At 39.7% G+C, this 27,800-nt stretch overlaps 1 protein-coding gene across 2 annotated transcripts in view; it reads right to left on the bottom strand.

The window, feature by feature from the left end:
• Nucleotides 1–27,800, bottom strand: part of tnksa (tankyrase, TRF1-interacting ankyrin-related ADP-ribose polymerase a) — a 150,924-nt gene that overhangs the window by 119,884 nt on the left and 3,240 nt on the right. For both annotated transcript variants that reach the window (XM_043719972.1, XM_043719981.1), the window contains exon 2: nt 4,201–4,425. In XM_043719972.1, coding sequence (XP_043575907.1) covers nt 4,201–4,425 — 225 coding nt within the window. The remainder of the gene's footprint in view (nt 1–4,200; nt 4,426–27,800) is intronic.

The raw sequence follows: 27,800 nt of genomic DNA, 5'->3' as shown, positions 1-27,800 counted from the left end.
GGAGAGCTCGCCATTTCGATACAGAGCTGGCTCGAAGGTAGAAGACAGAGGGTTGAGGTGGAGGGTTGCTTTTCAGACTGGAGGCCTGTGACCAGTGGTGTGCCACAAGGATCGGTGCTGGGTCCACTGCATTTCATCATTTATACACATGATTTGGATGTGATTATAGGAGGTATAGTTAGTAAGTTTGCAGATGACAACAAAATTGGAGGTGTAGTGGACAGCAAAGAAGATTACCTCAGAGTACAACAGAATCTTGACCAGATGGACTAAAGGGCTGAGGAGTGGCAGATGGAGTTTAATTTAGCTAAATGTGAGGTGCTGCATTTTGGAAAGGCAAATCAGAACAGGACTTATACACTTAATGGTAAGGTCCTGTGGAGTGTTGCTGATCAAGGAGACTTTGGATAAGTTGGACCAAAGGGTCTGTTTCTGTGTTGTACATCTCTATGAATCACTAATGGAAACACCTTCTCCATATCCACTCTATCTGAGCCTCACAGTATTCTGTAAGTTTCAATCAGCTGCCCTCTCACCCTTCCAAATTCCATTACAGACAGACCCAGAGTTCTCAACTGCTCTACATACGACAAGATTTGATTCCCAGGACCATTCTTATAAACCTCCTCTGGACCTCCTCCATCACGAGCACACTCTTCCTTGGATACAATGTCCAAACAACTTAATATTATAAATGTATTCTGACCAGAGCCTCATACAGCCTCAGCATATCTCTGCTCTTGCATGCTAGTAATCTTGAAATGAATGCTAACATTGCATTTACCTTCCTTACTAATCCTGCATGTTAACCTTAAGAAAATCCTGAACAAAGACTCTCTTCGTGCTTAAGATTCCCAAAGCCTGGTACAGTTTTGAAAACAGTGCATGCCTCTATTCTTCCTGCCAAAGTGCGTAACATCACACTTTCCCACATACTATTCCATCCACCACTTCTTTGCCACTCTCCAAATCCATCTGCAGCTTGCCCATTTCCTTAACACTATCTGCCCCTTTGAAATGATATGTTTACATCATATACAAACTTAATACCCTCAGTTACTCTGTCCAGATTATTAATGTTGAACATGAATATTTGTGGTCCCAACACTGACCCCTGTGGAATGCCACTGGTCATCAGCTGCCATCGTGATAAAGACCTCTTTATCCCCATCTCTGCCTTCTAATAGTCAGCCAATCATCTCTCCGTGTCAGTACCTTGCCCCTAACACCATGGACTCTTATGTTATTTTGCAGCCTCCTGTGTAGCACCTTGTCAAAGGCCTTCTTGAAATTCAAACGGATCACATGTACTGGTTTCCCTTTGTCTAATTTGTTCATTATCTCAAGAATCACTACAATACATTTCATACATCTTTCTAATTATTTGCTGTACCCACATGCTCACTGAATGTGATTCACATAATGTGACACTTAGATCACTATATCACATTATGCAGTTTTTTTCCAGCTAAATAATTTTCTGCTTTTCTGTCCTTCCCACTGTAGTCAAACTTATATTTTCCCACATTTTACTCTATTTGTGGAAATTTTACTCCTTCATTTCACTGATTGATATCCCTTTGCTGACTTTGTTGTGCTCTTGACAACTCCATGCTTTTGCCAAAGGCAAATGTGATTTAATAAGTTGAGTTTTTGTGGTGTCACTGTCCATGAAAAAAAACAGCAGCAAACCCAGTCCTGTTGAGTCCACAAACAAATGAATTAATGACTAATCTTTCTGGTAATGGAGAACAGTTGTTCAGAATTCCCTTCTCTTGAAATAATATGAAATTGTTACCACACACAAGGAACATCACCAACACCTAACACTCTCTCAACACTGCTTTGAAATACCAGGTGAAAATCCAGAAGTTATATCTGAACCCACTGTCTTGTGATTCAGGTCAAAACTAGTAGCGTGTCAAACAGACTGAACATGTCAATTCCTATCAGATGGCAAGTGACTGCAATCAACATTCCTGCTAGCCTTTTTTCTTCCACACAAGATGTGTGCGTGTGGCAGCAACTTCTGGAACTGGAAAGCAATGCTGCAAATAGAAAGGGCATATTGACCACTCGAAGTAACTGTGCGCATGCAGAGCTTAGAGGAAGTGTTGATTGCAAAGTGGTTAGAATCAACCATTTACATTATGACAATAATAAGGGGGGCAGGAGCAGAGGGAACTGGGTGTAAACTAATTTTTAAAATCAACTTGCTCTGAAGGTGTGTCCTAACCTGTTCAAGCAAGTAGGGCTTGAACCTAGACCTTCTGATCCAGAGGCAGGAACAGTACACTACCACAAGAATCTTTAGGAACCTGGGCTTTTATATCCATATGCCATCATGGATGGCATGACAAGATTAGAGTGAAATTAAGAAAGTATACAGCATCTTTAGCTTTATTAAAAGGAGCATAAAATTCAAAAGAACCAAAGTTATTTTAACGTATATAAGACACTAGTTTGGCCTCAGGTGAGGTATTGCATCCAGTTCTGGGTGCCACACTTCAGGAAGGCAGTGAAAATATTAGAAAGGTACAGAAAAAAACTCAAGAATTGTTTCAGGGATAAGGAACTTCAGTTATGAAGATAGGCTGGAGAAATTAAGACTCCTTTCGTTGGAGAAGACTGAGAAGAGACCTGATGGAGCTGTTGAAAATCATGAGGGATCTGGACAAATTAGAGAGAAGCTATTTCCTTTCATACAAGGATCAATAGATTAATTCTATTATATGAAAAGGAACAATGTGCAAGGTTACAGGGATTAGGGTAGAGAGTAGCCCTAGAGAATGCTCAGAAAACTGGTGTAGACAACTGGGTTGAATGGTCTCCTTCTGTGCTGAAATAATGGTAATTACTATCTAATAAAGTTATAAAAAAGCTGTAGGCCGAACATTTACTCTGACAGAGCTAAAATCAATTATGAACTGCAGCGTGAATTGTTTAATGCAGCAAAAGCAAAACAACCTCAAATAAAAGCTTGCCTCACTATAGGAAATCATTACAGTCAGTGACCAGCTAAATTCCTAACCCAGCTCTTTACCAAAGGACCATTAAGTAAACTGCCCTCAAATCATGAGTTGGAGGATTCAATGGAAAGAAAAATCAAGCCAGTGACTCCCTGACTACAATGGAGCAAAAGCATTTAAATTAACGTTAATATTTTCTGGAAGTATAAAAGCAAGCATAGGAGCTGAAATGTAAACTGATGACATGTAACAAACAATTGCCTTGCAAAGGTCACATTTTCAATAAAAGGAAGTAGATGCTGTCAAGTTGCATCAAGATTTGCAAATAATTCAATGTTTAAAACATCAATGTTTATTACAAGATAATTAATTCTTGTTTGAAGGGCAAAATTAGTGTGTTCTCCTAAAAGATGGAAACAATATCAAAAATGGCAAAAATCTAAACATCCTGGTTGCATGTTCTTCCCGCTCCTTTAGTGAAGAAACAGTACTTCTTTCTCCAGAGATTTGAGCTTGCATAAAAAAAGCTTTAATGTTTCTCTCCTTTGTAATAAACGTTAAGAGTGTCTTCTATGTTAGCACTTTCATTCATGCCAAGTTTGTGCATGTTTTACATGTTATGTATCTATAACTAACATTGATTTGGAATAGTTAGCCCTTTTTTAAAAAGTTTCTGGTCAGCTACTGCTGAACTTTCAAAACAGCACTGAGTATTTCAAACTGAAACTATTCTATTCATTAAGTTTCTTTTCCCTTTACCAAATCTATCATTGGCACGTTAATCAAAATCCCCTTCATTTTTGTGAAGGTCTACCACTTTCAAAACTTCGTATTGAGAACGTTTTCTAGCTCTATGCGCTCTTCAGCTTTGATCATTTGGGGAGGCAGTGGCACAGTGGTAACGTCATTGGACTAGCAATCCAAAACCCCAGATCAATGTTCTAGGGACATGGGTCCAAATCTGTCTATGCCAGGTGGAGAAATTTGAATTAAAGAGTACCTTGCAATCACTGTCGATTGCTGTAAAAACCCAGCTGGGTCATTAATATCTTATAAGGAAGCAAATCTGCCAACCTTACCTACTCTGGCCTGTGTGTGATTCCAAACCCAGAGTGACTCTTAAGTACCCTCTGAGCAATTAGGGATGGGCAATAAATGACGGTCCAATCACTGAACATCCCACATCTTGCCAACGATATTTTTAAAAATTCCAAAATTTCAAACTACTTACCAATACAGACATCAATCTTTCCTTTGATTGCTGCTTCATGTAAGGGAGTATAATTCCAGTTGTCTCGAGCATTTGAATCTGCCCCATGGCACAGCAGCAAACTGACCACTTCTGCGTGCCCAAACGAACAGGCGTTATGAAGTGGAATCAGACCACCATCATCCCGTGCGTGAACATTTGCACCGTTTTGTAAGAGATGTTCTACAACATCTTTCCTGCCAAATCCTGCAATAAGATACAAAATTTAGAGACTGAATCAAAACTGCAACTGCCAAATATTTCAGAAATATCAAGTCAAAACGAATTCAAATGTTAATGTTATAGCATTTCACCTTTGGATTTCTAAGCTTGCATGGGAAAACTATTTTCCATGCAGGACAAACTTTCAGAAAATTGCATGCAAATTATAAATATATACATCTTTTCTAAAATATTAGATTTCATTTATAAAAAAAGAAATTCTGCTTTCAAATTTGACAGCTACTTTGAATTTTGAACAACCAGAATGTTTTGCATTACATTTCACTAAAACTTCAATCAATATTCAGAAGGTAGTGCTTCCCTCGGTGACCCCATTCCAAGTTTGAAATGCTATCATAATTCCTCAGTTAAAACTGAAAGGTTGATGGGGAACACCTCTGAAAGTTAAAGTCTGGGAAGAAGACACCTTTGAATAGGGGAGGGAGAGGTGGGCCCACTGCTGTCTCTGAGCTTGTAACCCAAATATTTCAATTCCTGATACCAGTTAGGTTCCTGCCCTGTCACTTTGGAAAAGATCTGCCACAGGGCACTGGAAGGAGTGTGATCCAAAATACAGTGCATTTGAAATAGCAATTGTCACAAAAACAAATCCCTGACAAATCATAGAATTCCTACAGTGTGGAAACAGGTCATTTTGCCCAACATATCCACACCGACCCTCCAAAGAATAACCCACCCAGACCCATTCCCTTACCCTATTATTCTACAATTACCCTAACTAATGCACTTAACCTACACATCTCTGAACACTAGTGACAATTTAGAATGGCCAATTCACCTAACCTGCACATCTTTGGATTGTGGCAGGAGACTGGAGCACCCCAAAGAAACCCACCCATACACAGAGAGAACATAAGAACTCCACACAGACAGATGCCAGAGGCTAGAATTGAACCTGGGTCCCAGGCGCTGTGAGGCAGCAGTGCTAACCACTGAGCTACTGTGACACCCAAATATTCAAGATCTCATGGATAACTAGGAATGGGCAATAAATGTTGGCCCAAAGCCCACAACCTTTGTTTGAAGTTTTTTTAAAAATCAAAATATAATGCAGCAGGATCATCTGTAATCTTCTTCTCTCCCTCTCCTCACTAAAATCACTGCAAATGTGAGGCAAAAGTTTATTTTATATCAAAAACAATCATGCTTCACATTTAAACACTCATCACCCTAACATCTTGTGTGGCACAATTATTGCAAATTGCAAAACAGAGCAACAACAAATCTCAATCCACAAGACCATACCCATTCAGTGCCATTAGTTGAAAAAAAATGTAGTTTCACAAGGGAAACATGGCAAGTTTAAAGTAGGAAGTGTGTGTGTTTGAACACACATTAGGAGATATTCAGGCGCACAGGCAGTGCCTTTAGAGTAACTTTTTTTAAAAAGTAGGCTTATGACAGAACTGATTGCCCTTTTCACTATCTTTAAGCAACTTCTCTCGCTTTAAAACACTTTTTCATCCCAGTTTGATTAACCTCCCTAAACTCTCACTCTTCCACAAATGGTTGCAAGTAAACAGCAGTCATGATTTCAATTTCTGCAGCACCACCTATGACAAAACACATTAATTACACAAATCAACAGTGTCCCAAATAAATAACTATTGTTGTTCAAGATTCAAACTCACCGAGCTTGAAACAAACTAAATGTACCATACAAGGTTTGCTTTCCAAGTTTCCACTTTGGATCATGTTAGCCATTAAAGCACTGGTTGGTATTTGCTAAACTTTTTGGAAGAAGGTTAAAAATCACACAACACCAGGTTACTGTCCAACAGGTTTACTTGGAAGCACTAGCTTTTGCAACGCTGCTCCTTCATCAGGCGGTTGAGGAGTATTTTGTAAAGTTTGTAAATTCCACTCTGGAAATAGAAGTAGTCGGACTCAAGTCTGGGATACAGACAGACTCCGACCTCACAGCTTCAATCCATTGTCTGAGCTGAGGTATTAGGCCATAAGTTACCTTGACTTGAAAGAAATTCTGCAATTTACATATTAATGAACCGAAACCATTCCAAAAATGGAAGACTTAACAATCCAGGTTTGTTCAATATATCACTGTATGACACCGTAATCTTTTGCTCTAAATTCTGTCTCATATGATCTTATACTCCACAACCACCTGAAGAAGCAGAACTCCAAAAGCTAGTGCTTCCAAATAAACCTGTTGGACTATAACCTGGTGCTGTGCAATTTTTAACTTTGTCCACCCCAGTCCAACACCGGCTCCTCCACATCATGGCTTTTCTGAAAAGGTCAGCCTCTAATTCCACTGACTGACAGCAAATACAATAATTGGGAGAACAAGTGTGAAGACTTAATCTATTTGGTATGCACAGCTGCCTTAGATTATGACTATAAATATTTTCAGGACATTTTACAGAACATATCTTTTTAAAACAGGATGTTTTACCTCCATCAACAATCGACCTGGCAAAGGAAACACTGACCACACTTTTAGAAGAGACCATCCCAAACACACCAACCACCAATCACATTACCAATGAAAACATCATGAAGCTAGTGGACCTGTGCCTCACCAACCACTTCACTTTCAACAACATAGTCTACAAACAAACCAACGGCACACCCATGGGATCTCCGCTACCAGGATTCATAGCGGAAGCAGTAATGCAAAGACTAGAACAAACAGCCCTACCAACCATCAAACCAAAAATCTGGGTCCGCTACGTAGATGACAAAGGTGTCATCACAAAACGAAACAAGATAGAAGAGACATTTAACATCATCAACAACACCCTCACAGGCATAAAGTTCACCAAGGAGGAAGAAACCGACAACAAACTCGCATTCCTGGATGTCACAGTCGAAAGAACTGCAAATCTGCGTATACAGAAAACCGACAAACACTGACCAAATACTTAACTACATCAGCAACCATCCCAACACACAAACAAAGCTGTATCAGAACACCATTGCAACGAGCCAGCACACACTGCAGCACCGACGAACTTCGGAAAAGAGAACCACCTATACAACATATTCATGAAGAACGGATACTCAAAAAATACAGTGCGCAGATTCCTCAAGAACAAACCACGACAAGCAGACCAAACACAGCCAGAAACCCTAACCACTTTAACATACAAAGAAGTTTCAGAAATGACAGCCAGACTACTAAGACCCCTCAGAATCTTAGTAGCACACAAACCCACCAACACTCTCAAACAAAAACTAACAAACTTAAAAGACCCAGTACGACCCATGGACAAAACCAACGTCATCTACAAAATTCCATGTACGGACTGCCACAAACACTACATAGGACAAACAGGAAGAAAGTTAGCCACCAAGATACACGAACACCAGCTAGGCACAAAAAGACAACCCTCTCTCCCTCGTAGCCCTACACACGGATGAAAAAAAACCTTTTCGACTGGGACAACACATCTATCCTGGGACAGGCTAAGCAAAGACATGTCAGAGAATTCCTAGAGGCCTGGCACTCCAACCACTACACCATAAACAAACACACAAATCTAGATGCCATCTATCAACCCCTCAGAAAACGAACAGGAAATGACATCACGACAAACCTCAGGAACTCCATCCAGGAGAAAGATATAAATAGAAAGCAGGAGACAACAGCTTCGCTTCACTTGGAGGTCGCCACTGATGGTGTTGCCTAGCCAAGTAAAGAAACATCTGGATATCAAACCTACAGCTCAGTGAGCAAACCTACACCCTAAACCTGTATTACTATTTATCAGAAATAATATAACTGTTGTCAAACTTTCAAACTTCAATTATTGATGGTTCAAATAGCTGTTTATATTATGCTTGCTATGGCTTTCAGGTTACTTGCATTTCAAGACATACAGCAATCTTTCCCATTTCAGCCCACAGTTTTTACAAACAATAAAAAGATATGATCTTTACATAATGCAAACTATTCTTTATGAAAATCAACATTTTGACAACATCATACTGTAGATGAGATTTAGAAGCTGATTTTTTTTTTAAACAAAATAATTTATGCAACTTACCAAAACAAATCACACTGGAGCAAACTGCTGCATTTTTCACATCCTATACAAATAACGCAGTTACATTTCAATGAAAGCATGCAAATTTTATTATGACGTGGAATAGCCGGTGTTGGACTGGGATGGACAAAGTTAAAAATCACACGACACCAGGTTATTTTATTATAGGGTCAATGAGTCAGATGTACAGCAAGGAAATAGACCCTTTGGTCCAACTCATCCATGCCAACCAGACATCCCAATCCAATCTAGCCCCACCTGCCAGCACCTGGCCCATATTCCTCCAAATTCTTCCTGTTCATACACCCATCCAGATACCTTTTAAATGTTGCAATTGTACTAACCTCCACCACTTCCTCAGGCAGTTCATTCCATACACATACCACCCTCTGAGTGAAGTTGCCCCTTAGGTCTCTTTTGTGACTTTCCCCCCCCACCCTAAACCTATGCCCTCTAGTTCTGAAATTCCCCCATCCCAGGGAAAAGACTTTGTCTATTTATCCTATCCATACCCCTCATGATTTTGTAAACCTCTAGAAGATCACCCCCTTAGCCTCAGATGCTCCAAGGAAAACAGCCCTATCCTTTTCAGCCTCTCCCTGTAGCTCAAATCCTCCAACCCTGGCACCATTCTTGTAAATCCTTTTTGAACCCTTTCAAATTTCACAGCATCTTTCCAATAGGAAGGAGACCAGAATTGCACACAATATTCTAACAGTGGCCTAACAAATGTCCTGTACACCTACAACATGACCTCCCAACTCCTGTAATCCATATGCTGACCAATAAAGGAAAGCATACCAAACGTCTTCTTCACTATCCTATTTACCTGCGACACCACTTTCAAGGAACTATGAAGCTGCACTCCAAGCTCTCTTTGTTCAGTAACACTCCCTAGGGCCTTACCATTAAGTGCACAAGTCCTGCTAAGATCTAGATTAAACTCCATCTGCTACTTCAGCCCATTGGCCCACCTGGCCAAGGTCCCGTTGTAATCTAAGGTGACCTTCTTCGCTGTCCACTACACCTCCAATTTTGGGGTCATCTGCAAATTTACTTACTGTACCTCTTATGCTCAGATCCAAATCATTTATATAAATGAAGAAAAGTAGTGGACCCAACTCTGACCCTTGTGGCACTCCACCGGTCACAGGCCTCCAGTCTGAAAAACAACCCTCTACCACCACCCTCTGTCTTCTACGATGTCAGGCTCACTGGTCTATAGTTCCCTGGCTTGTCCTTACCACATTTCTTAAACAGTGGCACCACGTTAGCCAAACTCCAGTCTTCCGGCATCTCACCTGTGACTATCCCAGTAAGATCTAAGACATGGATGTTCTAATTGCTGTTATCAAAGGCAAAAATTCTCACCAATTCTAGGCACATCAGATTTATGGTTCCACTCAGATACTGTCCACTTTCAATAAAACAACTTCTTAGAACTGCATTTTATGTCACAATACATGGAATGCAATTTATCTTACACTGGAAGTACTCCTGAATACTCCCAGGGGCAAGATAAGATCAGCAATATAAAAAGGAAAAATTGTCCTGTCCACCACCTTAGTTGACAGTTCAACAAGACAGGACACTAATATGAAACCAAGAAAGTCATGTTATTTCTCTGGAAGAAGTTGATCTGTGCGACATTAATAATTGGAGGACATTATCATTTGAGAACAAGGACTGCCCTCCATGTGGGCCAATGTTCAAGGAAGGACAACTCAGACTCGCTTGCACACCTGCAGATGAATGGAGCTGACAAATTGCTGACCAATCTGAGGAAGATTATAAAAATGCTTGGTCTGTTTATCCAAATAAACAGCTATATTGCATGGCATCAAAAATGATAGCTAAGGAGAGACAACAAAGTGATTATAAATGTAAGAGTATCTGTCATCTTAAGTGTTATGCAAAAAAAATTGAGAAGATGCAGAGAAGATTTCCAGAATGGTTTCAGGAATGAGGGAAATTAGCTACAAGGTTATGTTGGAAAAGCTGGTGTTGTCCTCTGTGAAACATCGGACTGATCTGCTAGATAATAGTTAGAAAAAGAAACTGTTCCCATAAGCTGATGGTAAAAGATCTAGAAGAGAAAGATTCAGGGTCCAAGACAAGTTGTGCAGCGAGTATGTGAGAAAGAAGGTTTTGTGTAACAAGTACTCCATGATCTGAACTGACTACCTATGAATGTAGTGAAAGCAAAGACCATCACAGATACAAGGTTTCGACACAAGGGAAGTCAACTTAATGTTTTCTATGGATAAAACCGGGGAAAAGGGCCGACTGGATTGTTTTGCAGAGATGGACTCAATGGGCAGAATAGTCCTGCTTTTCCAGACTCCACCCCATTAATTTATTGCATAAGCCCATTCTGAGCATCAATATCCAAAACCTCAGAATCCAGCTCTCCCGATGGTACGCTGATCCACAAAATCACCTACATGTTCTCATTTTTTATTTGGTGTGTATCTGCAGTTTTTTTTTCCATCTCACCTTGGTACAAAAATCTTATTATCTTTTTACCAATTTCTATACAACTTGTGTTTACCTTGATATTTACATATAGGATCTCATTAATAGCTTCTGACAAATCATTAACACTAGTGCCCTGCTAGAAACTGGTCTAATCAGCTAATTTATTCTCTTTGTCCTTTTGCTCTATTCTTCCAATCTTACCAACTGCTTGCTTCTGTCTTCCCATGCACACGCAAGCATTATAACTTCACTGTCTTTTTTTTAAGTTACAGACTGATCTGCTTGCTCCCAGCATTTCCTTTAATGACTTGGTGCATTTGGAATTTCTCATTTTTACTTGAACAGTACTTTTCAAGGTTTCTACAACACAGCTCTTGAGCATGCCCTTGTTCTCACAGCCTCAAGTAATTTTTGTTTTTTTAAAATCGGTATTCAAATCTTCTGCTTGTGCAACACATTTACATTAGCAAGAGCTCGAAAGGAGATTAATCCCTTCATTGGATTTCCCCACTTGGGGGCACTGTTGGTTTATATTTGTATTCGAGTTATAGAATTGTACAGCATGGAAAAAGACCCTTTGGTCCAATTTGTCCATGCTGACCAGATATCCTAAATTAATCTAGTCCTATTTGCTAGCATTTGACCAAATCCCTCTAACCAATTAGACAGACAAAACAAGTTTAGCAACCCCATAAAATTCTGTTCCCACTTAACATCCTAAAAAGAGCATATTTTATCTCAGAAAGATGACATGATAAGTGAATCCTTCAGACATTCAAACTAAACACAACTAGCTACAAGGCCCAACAAATTACCTGGCAGATAGGGTTGGGGATGGGCAGGGTTCACATGCAGTGTCCTGCTGCTTAGTCTCCTGGACAAGGAGCAGACTTATCAGAAAACTCTGAGCCCCAGAGGAAACTAATTAACCAAATAATCAATTATCTGAAAGAAATAGTGCCCACCCATCTCGTTCAGACAATCAAAGTTCCTCTGTATAATATGGGAAAATGTGAAATGTTCACTTTGGCAGGAAGGGTAGAAGTAAAACTTAAATGGAGAAAGACTGAAGAATTCGGAGATGCAGAGCGATCTAGACATTCGAGCGCAGGATTCACAAAAAGCTAGCATGCAGGTACAACACATGATCAAGAAAAGCTAATGAAGTGCTATTTTTCATTTCAAAGGGTAATGAACATACAAGTCATGCTTCAGTTATCCAGGGAATTGGTGAGACCATGTTTCGAATACTGTGTAGCTTTGGTCTCCTTATTTAAAGGAGAATGCAAGTGCATTGGAGGTGGTTTAGAGAAGGTTTGCTGCAGTTATACTTGGAACGAGTGGGGGTTGCTTTCAGAGCAGAAGTTTAGATAAGCTAGATTTGCTTCCACTTGAGTTTTGAAGGTTAAAGAGTGACTTAATTAAAGTTATAAGATTCTAAACAGTCTTGACAGGGTGGACAAGTAAAGGATATTACTTCTTGTGTTAAAGTACTTGGAGGTGTATCCAAAACTGAAGGACACTTAGAATCAAGTTGGCCTTTTGGGACAGAGATGGTGAGAACTTCTTACGTAACTTGGGGATGTTTCCTCAGAAGGCAGTCAAAGTGGGGTCAATGAATACTTTCTGTTAGGCGGCAGTGGATAGGAATATAGAATTCAAAACACAAACAGATCAGCCACAATCTTATTGAATAGTAGAGCAAGATCAACAGGTAGAATTGAATACTTCTGCTCCTAATTTGTATGTTAGTAATCCCCCCGATCTCTAAAACAGCACCTACCCAACCTCAGCTTAACCTGACATTTCCTAATGCCACCAAACGAGATAATCCACCAAAATGAACTAACACTCCCCTCCTGCCAACCTGACATTCCAGCCTATCATTCCCATCAGTCCCAACACATATCTGAATCCTGGCCTATCCTAAGCACTAACCTAGCACATTATTCAATCCCGCTCATCCAACTAATACACTAGCAATACTTTTTCCACACATCGGACACATCATCCAAACACTTCACTCATCTGTCACACTACACACAAACTTCACTCACCTGGCACGTTGCCAGTAATCTCCAGTGCAAAAGACATCTAAAAACAAGTGGGTACTTTTTCTAAAAAACCCAAAAAGGGTCAGAACATCTGGTCAAATATGCTGAAATACTGAGAGATGGCCCTGCTGCACAATAGCAAGTTAACATGGTCAACATTTAATTTAACAAGGGAATTTAAATGCAACAAAATAGTCACTGGATTTCTGAGATTGAAGAACTTAAATATTCCATATTTACAAGGTATTTGTCATCATTGGGAATTCTGTCAGATTCTTCAATAAAGCCAGTAAGGAGCTTTAACGTGAAATGCAAATTAAGCACTATTGCCTATAACTGATGAGTAAGAGTACTAAGTTCACAATTCACTTTTCTAAGTCAGTCAAAAATCTAATGGGTCTTGGTTAGGCTCGCCTCCCTTTAAAAGTAGCTCGGAAATCAGAGGAAAGAGGGAAGATTTGTTCCCATGGGAACAAATCATCCAGTTTTGACATGTTCCTGAGCAACAACAGCTAGTTGTTTGTGCCTCCAAACAGAATATTTTTAGTAACACAACAACTTCTGAGTCACTGGCAAGTGAATCATTGACTCCTGTGGGTGTACCAGAGGCAGAGTCAGCTGCTGCATTCCCTTTGCTGGATAAGCATTAAATTGAGAAGCTGATTCTGCTAATTTGGTCAATGAGTAAAACTTGGATTACGGAAAAAAATCAAAACACCTGTATTTTTCCGAAGTTTAAGCCCGCTGATAGGTTGTTTTTATTCATTTGTAGGATGTGGGCATCACTGGTTGGCCAGCAGTTATTCCCCTCCCTAGTTACCATTGAGAAGGGGCAGAGGTTAGATTATCTCTTATTCCTGATGGTCATAGCCTGGCATTTGTGTGGTGCGAACATGACTTGTCACTTGTCAGTCTAAGCCTGAATACCGTCCAAAACTTATTGCATTTGAACACTGGTTGTTTCAGTATCTGAGAAGTCACAAATGGTACTGAACACTGCAATGATTAGCGAACATGCCCACTTCTGACCTTATGATGGGCGGAATGGTGTAGAAACTGTGTGGGTAGAATTGAGGAACAGCAAAGGTAAAAAAAAAACCTAAGAGTAACGTACAGGCCTCCCAACAGTAGTCAGGAGCTGGGGCGGAAGATACATTAGGAGATAGAAAAGATATGTAGGAAAGATAAAGTTAAAGTGATCATGGGGGATTTCACTATGTTGATGGATTGGGAAAGTCAGGTTGGTAGTGGATTGCAGGAAAAATAATTTTTGCAATGTCTAAAAGATGGCTTCTACAAGAGCAGCTTGAGATGGAGCCCAATAGCAAACAGGTAATAATGGGTTTAATGCTGTGCAGTGAGACAGGTTTGATAAAAGGGGCTTACGGTGAAGGAACCCTTAGAGGCAAAGATCATAATATGAATTTATTCTGCAATTTGAGAGGGAGAAGATAGCAGAGGTAATGGAATTACAGCGGAATAAAGACAACTACAAAGGCATGAGGAAGTTGCTGGAGGGACTGATTGGGAGAGGAGGCTAGCAAAAAAGACAGTGGAACAGCAATGGCAGGTGTTTTTGCAAGTAATTCAGGAGACACAAAGATTCATCCCAAGGAAAAAGAAGCATGGTGCAGGGAAGATGAGGCAACCGTAGCTGACAAGGGAAGTCAGGGATAGCATAAAAGCAAATAGAAAGCATACAATGTGACCAACAGCCATGGGAAACCAGAGGATTGGGAAGCTTACAAAGACCAACAGAAGGCAACAAAAAAAAAAGGAGGGAGAAGATTATGTATGAAGGTAAGCTAGCCAGTAATATAGAAGGAAGACTGGAAAAGTTTCCTTTAGCTATATAAAGAGCAAAAGAGAGGCAAAAGTGAACATTGGGCCGCTGGAAAATATTGCTGGAGAGCAGATTAGACCAAGGACAGCCAGTGAATGTCATCTATCTGCACTTCAAGGAGGCCTTTGACATGTTGCTGCACAGGAGGCTGCTCTGAGTAAGATAAGGGACCATGGTATTAGAGGCAAGGAGCTAGCATGATAGAAATCAGAGAGTGGAGATAAAAGGGTCCTTCTCAGGATGGCAGCCTGTGATAAGGGTTGCTCCGCAAGGCTCAGTGTTGGGACTGCAACTTTTCACTTCATACATTAATGATCTAGATGAAGGAACTGAGCGCATTCTGGCTGAGTTTGCAGACAAGACAAAAGGTAGGTAGAGGGATAGATAGCACTGGGGAGGCGGAGGCTGCAGAGGGATTCAGACAGGTTAGGAGAATGGGCAAAGAAATGGCTGATGGAATACAAATGTGGTAAAGTGGGCGGTCATTCACAATGGTAGGAAGAATACAGGTATGGATGATTTCCTAAATAGGGAGAAAATTCAGAAGTCTGAAGTGCAAAGAGATTTGGGAGTTCTAGTCCAGGATTATCTCAAGGAAAACTTGCAGGTTGAGCCAATAGTTATGAAGGCAAATGCAATCATAGCATTTGTTTTGAGAGGATGTGAATATAAAAGCAGTTATGTACTCCTGAGGCTTTAAAAGGCTCTGGTCAGATCACATTTGGAGTACTGTGTGCAGTTTTGGGCCCCATATCTCAGGAAGGATGGGCCAACCCTGGAGCATGTTCAAGGAGGTTTACAAGAATGGTCCCTAGAATGAAAAGCTTAATATATGAGGAACATTTAAGGACTGTGGGTCTACATTCAAATGGAGTTTAGAAGCATAGGGAGGGGATCTAATTGAAACATACAGAATTCTGAATGGCCTGGACAGAGTGGATGTTGGGAAGATGTTTCCATTGGTAGGAGTGACGAGAACCAGAGGGCATCGACTTAGAGTAAAGGGAAGACCTTTCAGAATGGAGATTAGGGGAAACTTCAGCCAGACTGTAGTGAACCTACAGAATTCATTGTCACAGAAGGTTATACAGACCAGATCATTGAGCATATTTAAGAATGAGATAAATAGGTTCTTGAGTATCAAGGGGATCAAGGGTTACAGGAAGAAAGCGGGAGAATAGGGTTGAGAAACTTATCAGCCATATTGAATGGCTTAAATTTCTGATCCTATGGCTTATAACCTTTGCAGTATCCAGCATCTTCAACTTTTACTTGATATCATGTGATACAAACTGAATTGGCTGAAGATTGATAACTCTAATGTTGGGGACCACTGGATGGGTCAGTGAACTATCCTTTCTAAACCTCACGTTAGCACGTTATTGATGGTCCTCACTCCTCAGATACTTCAAATTGTCATCCCTATAACATCAACTACATCCCCAATTTCCCTTTCCTAAGAGATTCTCATCTTCCAAATCTACGTTCTTTCCCTCCCACCAAGAAATTTATACTCAAATCCCTCCTACTGCTGTCCATCCCAGTCATACTATCAAAATAAATCTCAATCACAAATCACACTCCAGGTGACTGTATATTTTCCCCAAAATCAAACTAGTTAGGGTGCTGAAATTCCTGTTACCTCACTATAAAGGAACAGAATATGAAAGCAACCAAACTATTAATACCATCTGAATGAGTAGAATGGACAGTGGTCCCTTCATTCAATAGCCAACATGAACAGACACTCACGTTTGGCCAATACATGGTTTGGGACTATGGAATGCTGCCATTGCTGAGACATTCTCCAGTTCATTGGTGGAATAAAACCTTTCATTCAAACCCATTTACTTACTCACTAGGTATGAAGAAAGCACACAAATGACAGAAATTTCTCAGCTCTGAATTTTAACATTTTCATAACCCTCCAAGGTCTCACTCCTCCCTGGCTGAGAGCCAAGATAACTTACTTTTGTGAAACACCTGCACCCCAGCTTAACTGATGGTTAGGAGTTTCTGGTCTCTGCTTTCAATTTCAGAATATTTTCAGGTTTCATGCATCTTTGCCATACAGCTAGTAAAACTTGAGAGTCTATATGATTTCAAAGCTTCATGGACTAGTGTAAAAGCTTTTTTTTAACGAAGTGGAATTAACATTGTGAAAACAAATTGAAGACAAGTTTTTCTTTTAAACACACAACTGTCACCAGGGTGTTCATTACTTCCATACAGTACAGAGTGAGTGAATGGACATAGAAATGTCATACCTGAGCCATGCAGGTGGGCGGAGCAGCATAGCTTCACATGTCAAGTGTTCAGGGGACACCAGGTAGCTGGATGGAATGTAGGTATGGGTCAGGACAAAGAATCCCTTCTTTTATTTTGCAGCTGGGGCAGTACGCACCCGAGGGGTCTTTTAAAAAGCTTGCCTTCGCAGCTAATAACACCAATGCCTGTGAATGGATTCTTCTGCAGACCAACTAGCCTGACTAGAGCAGATACATACCCTCTAACAAAAAAAGTCATCTCTGGAGTCAGCATTTCCCAAGGCAAACACAATAAGCCAGGAATTTTCTCAACTCCTGCTGCCCCATTAATGAAATGCACAGTTTTCAAAGAGATATTACTAAAAGGAGAGGAGGGTGTGAAAAGCATCCCCCCAACCAATTCATGCCAATGCAATTCCAAACTAAACTTGTCCCACCTGCCAGGCTCATATCTCTCCAAACCTTTCCTATTCATGTTTGTATCCAAATATCTTTCAAACGTTGCGACAGTACCCACATCCACCACTTCCTCAGGAAGAATATTCCCCACACACAAACCACATTCTATGTAAACAATTTGTCCCTCAGTGTGAGCAGACAGTCCACAAATAAGGAGTAGGAGGCCCAAGGACTGTCAGCAGGCACTTCTCTAGGTGATCAGTTAAGAAGAATTAAAGGAGATCTAATTGAGGTATATAAGATGCTAAAGGGGATTGACAAAATACACACACAGAGGATATTTCCTCTTGTGTGGCAATCCAGAATCATTGTTCCTATATTCCAAGTATTGACTGAAACACAAGTGACAATACTCTTAGTGAATCCTACTCGCTTGACTACCGTTTACATGAGCTGTCCAAACTGCCATACTGGCACTGTGGCCAAATTACAATTGGTCAATATTCCCTTTTTGCTGACATTTATCAAGTCCTCCTCTTATTATGCCATTAAAACGTTTTCTACCAATGAGCCCCTCCCATCACCTGAAGCCTTCCATCAGATTTTTATCAAAGCTTCATAGCATTCCATTCTTAGTCATGTGTGGAAACAGATCAGAAGATTCTTTCCATAAGCACTGATAACCTAAAGACAGATTTGCATTGCACATTTACTGGTGGTTTTTGCCATCCTCACTCTTAAAATGTAGACTGTCCATTCAAATACCAATCAATAACATTCTTGCTTTTAGGCAACACATAGCCTCTATACTGCCTTAAAATTTTGTTATTGCAATAGGCTTTGGGCAAAATCTATTTTTCTGAAAAGTCCAATAAATGCCTGCATTTCCATATGAACACTGAACAGTCACGGAGCAAATAAATGTTGCTCGGTTGGAAAATTAACGAAACCACTTTTAAAAAAAAAATAATATGAATCCAAAACATTCATATTACCTTCAGGGTACAGAGCAACATTCAACAGCTTTTCACATCACAAATGTCCTCAATTCAATTCTATTATTCAATCATGACAAGGTATCCTTATTCACAACTGCCCTTTAAACAATGTTACATCATGACAGCAGCATCATACTAGCCAAAATTCAGTTTTTATAGCATTTAATGGGGTATTCAGGCTCCCCAGGAACCAGCACCATCTTATATATCAACAATTACAAGAACAGACATTTCTAGCTTAAACAAAAATCAGAGGAATATTAGATTTCAAGTGTCAGGATCACATAAGCCAAGATCACCTTGAGATCCACCTCCATTACAGATTTTGCTATACAGGTGCTCATCTATCCCTGCCTCGCACCCATTCCCTTTCCCCATCCAAAACCCTCCTTCACCCACCCCCCGTATTGAAAGAAGGTTACATCCAAAATGTTGGCTTCTCCACTACCTGATGCTGCCTGGCTTGCTGTGTCCTTCCAACCTCCTTCTTGTCTACCTTGGATTCAAGCATCTGCAACTTTTTTTGTCTCTACACATGCTTTGGCTGTTATAGGTGAGAGTCACCTACTGTAAACAAATTCAGCTGTGCTTATTATTCAGGGCAAGAATATACATGTCCAAACTATAATGCAACACCCTTTATCCCCATTCCATTACAAATGAGAACTTCCAAGAAGAAAGAAATAATAAGAATTAAGATTAAGCAGTGATAAAATAGTTTAAAGAGACAAACTGTCCCAATCTACAAAACCTTAAGATCACAAATGAAACGAGAGAACAGTGTTTCTAACTGGTAAAGAGACATAATGGGGATACAGAGAATGAGGAAAAACAGCCGAATGAGACATACAAAGATAAGATATTTTCTGAAAACAGTACCACAGGCAATCTCAGGATTTGTTTCAATAACAAAATCTTATATAATTTAAAATAGTTCAGATACAACAAACTTTAAAATGTTGACTTAGCAGATTTCTTGTAGTGCTAAACAACAGATCACAACGAGGAAAGTAGCATGAATAAATTACCACAACTGTCTGCTGCTCCATCTTTGTAGCTTTTTTTGATTTAATTTTCCCTGCCTAGGTACAAATAGAATTCCCAGTGTTCAGCAAACCAACAATAGGTTATGAACAACAGTCCCACTATGTTCTGAAGAAGAACTATGCTGGACTTGAAACATTAACTCTTTCTTTGTCAACAGATGCTGCTAGAGATGCCATGTTTCTTTAGTACTTTTTGTTTTTATTTCAGATTTCTAGTATCTGTAGTACTTTGCTCTCATTTTTCTAATCATTGTTACACCTGCATAAACTTTTGAATTGTACAAGTGGTATATTTGAACCAGAGTGGAAATCAGATGATGAAAGCTGAAGAAATGTGTATTTTTTTGAACTACAGCTTACAGGGAACATTGGTCATAAAATATATTTAGATAATTGAGCTCTGTAATTACCCCTTCTGCTAAGATGGCAGTGGAGCAGGGCTTCTGAACCCAGGCTCATCTGCTCCATCTGCTTTTCTTTTTTTCCTTTCTTCTTTTTTTTCCTCTTCTATTTTACTTACTTCTTGGTGGAGAGCTCAATTGTGGCAACAGCATTGGTGGTGGTGAGTGGGACCAGTAGTGTTGGATTCAATAGACCCAGTATCACAGACTTGTGGCGGTGGCTTTGGAGATGAAGTTCGGTTCCTGGCGGCTTCTGCATCGTCAAGGTAGTCCTAGCACGATTCGTGGCTGCTGCTGCAGAGGCCAGTTTGGGTTCCTGAAGGCGTCTTTGTCCAGCACAGATTCATGGGGGGCACAACGGAAGTAGGTTTGGGCCCATTACATGCCAGGCAGCATCAGCTGCGTTGACAAGGTGGACCCAAAAAGAGGGCCCATGGCAGTGGAGGAGTTGAGCTTGGACCAATGAGGGACCAAGCAACATCAGTGGCATGTGTATTAGTAAGGTCCAGTGAGGTGGAGGCAAGATGGTGCTGAAGAATGGCAAATTTGTTCCCGCAGCGATAGTGTAGAGAAGGGGACTCATGCCTGGCCACCAGCCACATGGCCCATCTTGGAAGTAGGTTGTACATTTTCATTATTTCTTCATTTTTCTGCCTTTATGTTCTATGCTTTGGTTTATTTTCTGTGTTTTGAGATGGTGCTGGACACTGGCAACGCAGTACAAAACTTTTCACTTTTATATCAAGGCACATGTGACAATAAATCAAATCAAATTGTAATGTCACATGAACACTGACATAATGCAAGCAAAAATGCATGAACATTCTGCTGTAACTCTATATTTCAAAGAGGATAAGCAAATCAAACAAGTATAATTAAATCCAATGAAATTGAGAGAAATATCAAAATCCAGCTTTATTTTAATATGCTGCAACATGGTGTTAATGCCAATATCAGCTTTTTTTTTATCTGAAATCATATTTCACAAAGGTCCTGAAAGCTCAGTGAACAAGCATACGACCAGGACCCACATTCAATTAGCTAATTTCAGTAAACGCTTTCTCGAGTATCAGTGCGTTAAGAATAGGTAAAGGAAAATGAGACCTAGGAAAAACAGGTGTTGTGAAATTATCTATCTCCCAAGTACCAAAAACAATATTAAAATTTAATCACAGGACGTAGGCTAAACATAAATAACTGCACATTATGGATAAAATAGACTGTGGGTACAGTCATAGGATATAGTATATAAAGCCAGGAGATCCAGGTTCAAGTCCCACCTGCTCTAGGCACAGAGAGTCAGACTCATACAGAGGTACAGCACGGAAACCCCCACCCCAGGGAAAAGACTTTGTCTATTTATCCTATCCATGCCCCTCATTATTTTATAAACCTCTATAAGGTCACCCCTCAGCCTCAGAAGCTCTGGGGAAAACAGCCCCAGCCTATTGAATCTCTCTCTATACCTCAAATCCTCTAACCGTAGCAACATCCATGTAAATCTTTTCTGAACCCTTTCAAGTTTCACAACTAGTGGGAAGGAGACCAGAATTGCACGCAATATTTCAACAGTGGCCTAACCAATGTCCTGTGCAGCCGCAACATGATGGACCAACTCCTGTACTCAACATGCTGACCAATAAAGGAAAGCATACCAAACGCCTTCTTCACTATCCTATCTGCCTGCAACTCCACTTTCAAGGAGCTATGAACCTGCACTCCAAGCTCTCTTTGTTCAGCAACACTGCCTAGGATCTTACCATCATAAGTCCTAAGTCCTGCTAAGATTTGCTTTGTTGTCATATGTCTCAAAGTTGACTGAAAATACCTATGGAACCTTGGCAAGATGTTACTGAGAGTAAAGGGTTCTTGTGGCTCAGTGATAGTGTCCCTCCCTCTGAACCACCTGCTCCAAAAAATGTGCAATCTCTGAATTGGTTGATTAAAAATACCAATAAAGGCAATCAAAATTGTTACTAAATTATAATTTCCTCAACATTTCAACCTGCCAAGTATTAACAAAATCTCACTTTTGAATTTTGACAAATATTAGAATAATTTGACTAGATAGTATGTTGATCCAAAAAGGCATTCAGTGTAATGTATGGACAATGTGAGGGTATGGAACAAATGGAGAAAATAGCAGGTTTAATCATGAACAATTTGGTTCAATGGTGTAAGGCCAAAGTTCTCGCTATGATTGTAAGTAGCCAACTGCATCCCAGCAGCGACTTTACCTCAGCAGAACATATTTGCGATGAACTAAAGATTTTAATTGGTTACAGCTGATAGTGACAAAACATGCCTCACCTTATAGTTTATGCACAAAGACTTTAGTTGGCCTATTCCGGTAATTCAATTCCCTGAACTGTAACTGGACTACAGTACTACAGTCAGGCTATCAAGAACATCAGGAAATTCTGATAAGACTATTTGATAAGAACACTATCTAGTTTAAAAACATCACTCAAAAATCAACCACTTGAATACATACAGTGCCTTGGTATGAAATGGGTGAAAGATCTCAATATTCATAACCAAACACCAATAAAGTGCAGCGCTAAACTACAATGCCTGAAGACATCAACTCTTAATAATAGAACTTTGAAGCTGTCAAACAGCATTGTCAGATACAATTTAAAAGCATCAACTAAAAATTAAACTGCCATTTGCTGCAAAGCTACAAGCCATAAAAGTTAATTGGCTGACAAATAGAAAATGAACGCATTACTGTACTTTGTATCACAGGATGTAAACAAACTTGAAATAGCTGCAAAATGAATGAGATAATTTTTGATAGCTCCAGGGGTTAGGAAAAATATGATTTCACAAAGCACTTACAACACCAAAACACGCCGATCAACCCAACAGATCAAAACCGGTGTTCAGTTGCAATAAAAACTTCCTCGCACCTTACTTCATATCATCCAGTCAGCAAATCCTTCCATACAATTATTCCCCATATACTTACAAAGATTCCCCTTAAAATATTTATACTAATTACCTCAACCACATTCAGTAGCGAGCTCTGTATTCTAACCATTCCCATAGAAAAGAAAGCTCTCCTGCACTCCTTATCGATTTGTTGGTAACCAATTCACATTAGTTGCCTTTATTTGTGGACAACCCAACAGTCAAAGCAATTTCTCTTCTTCCACCTAATCAAACTCTTTCATTATTTTAAGATCTCTCTCTCTGATCATCTCCCAGATTTCAGTTATCTAGAAATAAAGCCAACCCATTCAATTGTCCCCCAACAGTTCCACCTCTGGATTTTAGTAACGTACTTGAAAATCTTAGCTCTCTATCTTTATATTTTTTAGCAATATGAACAACACAATGGAGGAAACTGCTCAAACATTCTACATGAAACACCATATGTAGAGAAAAACAAATGCACATTTAAATACAGTTCCAAAATTGGTACCAACAATTAATTCTACAGGTTTATATCATGTAACAATGAGTTATGTTCTATCCTTACTCAAATTCCAGGTTATTTTAAAATCTTTTTAAAAATTTATTCTGGGGTGTGGGTGTTGCTGCAACACCAGCATTTATTGCCCATCCCTGACCACCTGAAAAGGTGGTGTGAGCCACCTGAACAACCTGCTAGATTATTTAAGATGATAATTAAATGTCAACACACTGTTGTAGGTCTGAAATAAATTTAGGCCAGACTGAATAAGGACAACAGGAACTCTTCTCTCAAAGACACTGAAGAAGCAGGTAGGTTTTTCCAACAATTTGGTAAATTAATGGACATAATTACTGACAGTGATTCACTCCAAATTCACTTGACAAATTTAAGGTCTCCAGATTATAGGATTTGACCTATCTCCAGATAATTATTCCAGGCCTCTAGATTAATAGTTCAGTAGCATAAGTATCAAATTAATGGAGAATCTCTTCAAAGCTCTGATTTAACTTCAATCTATTTATTCAAACAAAATTAATGTTACTTACTTTTGTTACAATCAGAGTAATGTGGAAGTATCACCATTTCAAGCAGCCGACAGAATATTACAAACCTAATAGATGGTAGATATCAACTTTTGTGATTGCTCTAATTGCAACAGTTTAATGGAAAGTAACAAAGACAGTACAAACTAGTGTCATTTGATCCTGTCAGATCTCCCATCAAATAAAGTTAAAATACTGTGGATGCTGGAAATCTGAAACAAACACAGGGACTGCTAGAATAACTGAGCAGCATTTGCGGATGGAGAGAAAAACAGGGTTAACATTTCAACTCTGACTTGAAATATTCACTCTGCTTCACTGCACAGATGCTGCCAGACCTGCTGGGTTTCTCCAGGATTCTCTGTTTGCTTCAAATTTCTCATTAGCTGGGTATTGTTTTGATTACCTCCATTGACAATCCTTTGCAGAGGCAGGTGGATGCACAATTGCAGGCACAACTACCATAGATGTAAATGATAAAGTTAAACTTTGCAATATAGCTTAAAAACAGGAGGAATTCTGGCAATAGCTTTGCTCTAATAAATGCTAGACAGCTTACCACATGGACTATTGGAATACTGCATTCAATTCTCGTCTCCCTGCAATCGGAAGGATGTTGTGAAACTTGAAAGAATACAGAAAAGATTTACAAGGATGTTGCCAGGGTTGGAGGTTTTTGAGCTATGAGGAGAGGCTGAACAGGCTGGGGCTATTTTCCCTGAAGCATCGGAAGCTGAGGGGTGACCTTATAAAGGTTTATAAAATGAGGGGCATGGACAGGATAAACTTTTCCTGCACCACAGTTTTGACTCTGATCTCCAGCATCTGCAGTCCTCACTTTCTCCTCAATAGACACGTCTTTTTCCCAAAGTGGGCAAGTCCATAACTAGAGGGCATAGGTTTAAGGTGAGAGAGAAAAGATTTAAAAGGGACCCAAGAGGCAACCTTTTCACACAGAGGGTGTATGAAATAAGCCGTCAGAGGAAGTGATGGAGACTGGTACAATTACAACATTTAAAAGACATCTGGATGGGTATATGAATAGGAAGGGTTTACAGAAATATGGGCCAAATCCTGGCAAATGGGACTCAAGCCATTGAGTACAGCACGGAAAAAGACCTTTCGGTCCAACTCATCCAGGCCAACCAGTTATCCCAAACCAATCTAGTCCCACCTGTCAGCACCTGACCCATATCCCTCCAAACCCTTCCTATTCATATACCCGTTCAGATGCCTTTTAAATGTTGCAATTGTACTGGCCTCCACCACCTCCTCTGGCAGATCATTCCCATCCACGTACCACCTCCACATGAAAAAGTTGCCCTGAGATCACTTATGTCTGTCCCCTCTCACCCTGAACCTATGTTCTGGACTCCCCACTCCAGGAAAAAGCCTTGTCTATTTATCCTATCCATGCCTCTCATGATTTTAAACCTCTAAGGTCATCCCCTCAGCCTCTGACACGCCAGGGAAAACAGCCCCAGCCAAATCAACCCCTTCCTACAGTTCAAATCCTCCAACCCTGGCAACAACCTTGTAAATCTTTTCTGAACCCTTTCAAGTTTCACAACATACTTCTGATAGGAAGGCGACCAGAATTGAACGTATTTAGGATGTTTGATCAGCATAGACGAGTTGGACCAAAGGGTCTGTTTCCATGCTATCAGGCTCTATGACCATGACTCCACGGCTATGTCTCAGTAATGGAGAGCGTGGATTGGCATTTGAAAATGAGGATATACAGTAAGGTACTGGTCCTATGCATGGCAGAAAAAACAAGTCTGACTCGAGCGTTGCTGATAAAATACATTTTCTTTCAAGCCAAATGTCTCATTGAACAATTTTGCAACATTCCAATGGAACAACATGCCAAAAACATCAGAACAGAACACTCAGCTTAGGATAAATTAAAAACTAGCTCTATTAATTCACAAAGAAGTTACACACTTCATCCTTAAAATGTAGGATCATGATGATGATAATTTCATCATTCAATAAATATCTTTTAATACCTCAAATAACTTATTAACAAATATGAAAGAGGAAATTCCTAATTTTATAGACTACATACTGCATAATCTATTCTAGTACTAACATTTTAGCAATATTTGCCGGTCATATTCATTAGCTGAACTCAAATCAGAAACTTTTGACCAATTAGTCCACTGGTTAAAAAATAATTTGAAGGAGAAATTTTCATAGAGTGAAGGAATGGGAGTAACTGAATATTCTTTCAAAGGGCTGGGATCCTTCTGTACTACATCCTTCTACATTCTGAGAACTTGCAGAGTTTGAGATGTCTTTAGTGTTATGAAGATGTGGGTGTACTATACCTTTAAGAGAGAGTAAAAGCTAGTAGTGACAGCACCAAGTGTTCTCAATAAGACACAATGTAACACGTGCTCCAACTACTGGGGTAGCTAGTTGCCTGGAAATGACAAAACAGATTTGAATTCGGCCAGTTTAAATTAGATCCCAAAAAATACCAAATTCCAATCAAATTCAAATTGAGTATATTGACAATCTTTAAAGCCAATGACACAATCCGATACTTTGGGATATAAGATGGGGGAAATTGAATAATTGGGAGAACTGCCACCAAACCAACAGCCGTAGACTGCCAGTCAGAACACTCAGAGGTACCTGTCTAGAGAAGGAGTTTGCACAGAGGAAAACCTCAACACTGACCTGGAGACGCAATCTACAGAAAGAGAAAATTCAACCCCTGGCTGCTTTTGAAATTTGGATTTTTCTATAAATCCTAATTGGGAGTTTTATTGGACTAATATCATAGAAGGGAAGGTAAAAGATAAGTTAGAAAAGGAATTGTAAATAGTTGTTAGTTAGTTATTCTCAGTTCTACTTTAAGAAATAAAAGTTATTAATTTTTACTTTACATACTTCTTGGCCATTTGAATTTTACAGATTACTGCACGAGATAAATCTTTTGCTTGTTTTAAATTAAGCAGGAGGATTTACCACGTGTCGTAACAATAGAAAACTGTTGAACATTCTAGCACCCTCTTTTTCTTAAGGGGAATAAAAGAAACTAAGCCCATATGATGTCTCCAAAGTGTGAAGTGCTCTTTTCACAGAACAAGATGAGGTCATGAACATTTGTCTAGATGTGATGAGGTGTTTGAGAACAGCTGTAAACATAGTCCCCACCTGGCTGAGAGGGAACATTCAGTCCCCAATCACCTCTTGCCTTAATATTTCTATTTTTAAAAAATAGTAAATACAAATCCTGAAACCAAGTAACAGCCTCTTTAATTCATCTAATTCTCATTAGCCTTTAAAATGCCATTTTGGAACTGGAGGTTTGAGTTGGATAATTCTCCCAGCAACATGAAGGTCTTGTTGACTTTGAAATATACAGGATATCAACACAATCTGTCATTTCCTATCCCAAAGCAAACCATGTAATTCACATCAGATACAGGTCTCAGCTGCTCAACTGTCAGGGAGGGAAAAGCCTCTTCAGTACTTGTACCTCTCCTTTCGTTCTCCAGGATAATGACTGGAGATCTACTACTTAAGTGAAGAAATGGTCAATTGTTTAAAAACATGTCGAAAGCTGTCCAAATTATTTTAACTTCAGTTAACCGAGACCGAAATGAAAATTTATACAATAGAATCAAAATTTGTTTCAATAAAACCTGAGGGCACTGGAAATTGAGCCTTCACCTCAAAAGCATTCTCTTCTCTCATAAATTGATCTTCCGTAATTACACTGGCACCACTCCCCACCTCTTCCTCCGCTACATTGATGACTGCATTGGCGCCACCTCGTGCTCCCGCGAGGAGGTTGAGCAATTCATCAACTTCACCAACACATTCCACCCTGACCTTAAATTTACCTGGACCATCTCCGACACCT

Source organism: Chiloscyllium plagiosum, chromosome 2, assembly GCF_004010195.1.
Source record: "Chiloscyllium plagiosum isolate BGI_BamShark_2017 chromosome 2, ASM401019v2, whole genome shotgun sequence".
NCBI lineage: Eukaryota > Metazoa > Chordata > Chondrichthyes > Orectolobiformes > Hemiscylliidae > Chiloscyllium > Chiloscyllium plagiosum.
This window is presented reverse-complemented; position numbering and strand designations above follow the sequence as displayed.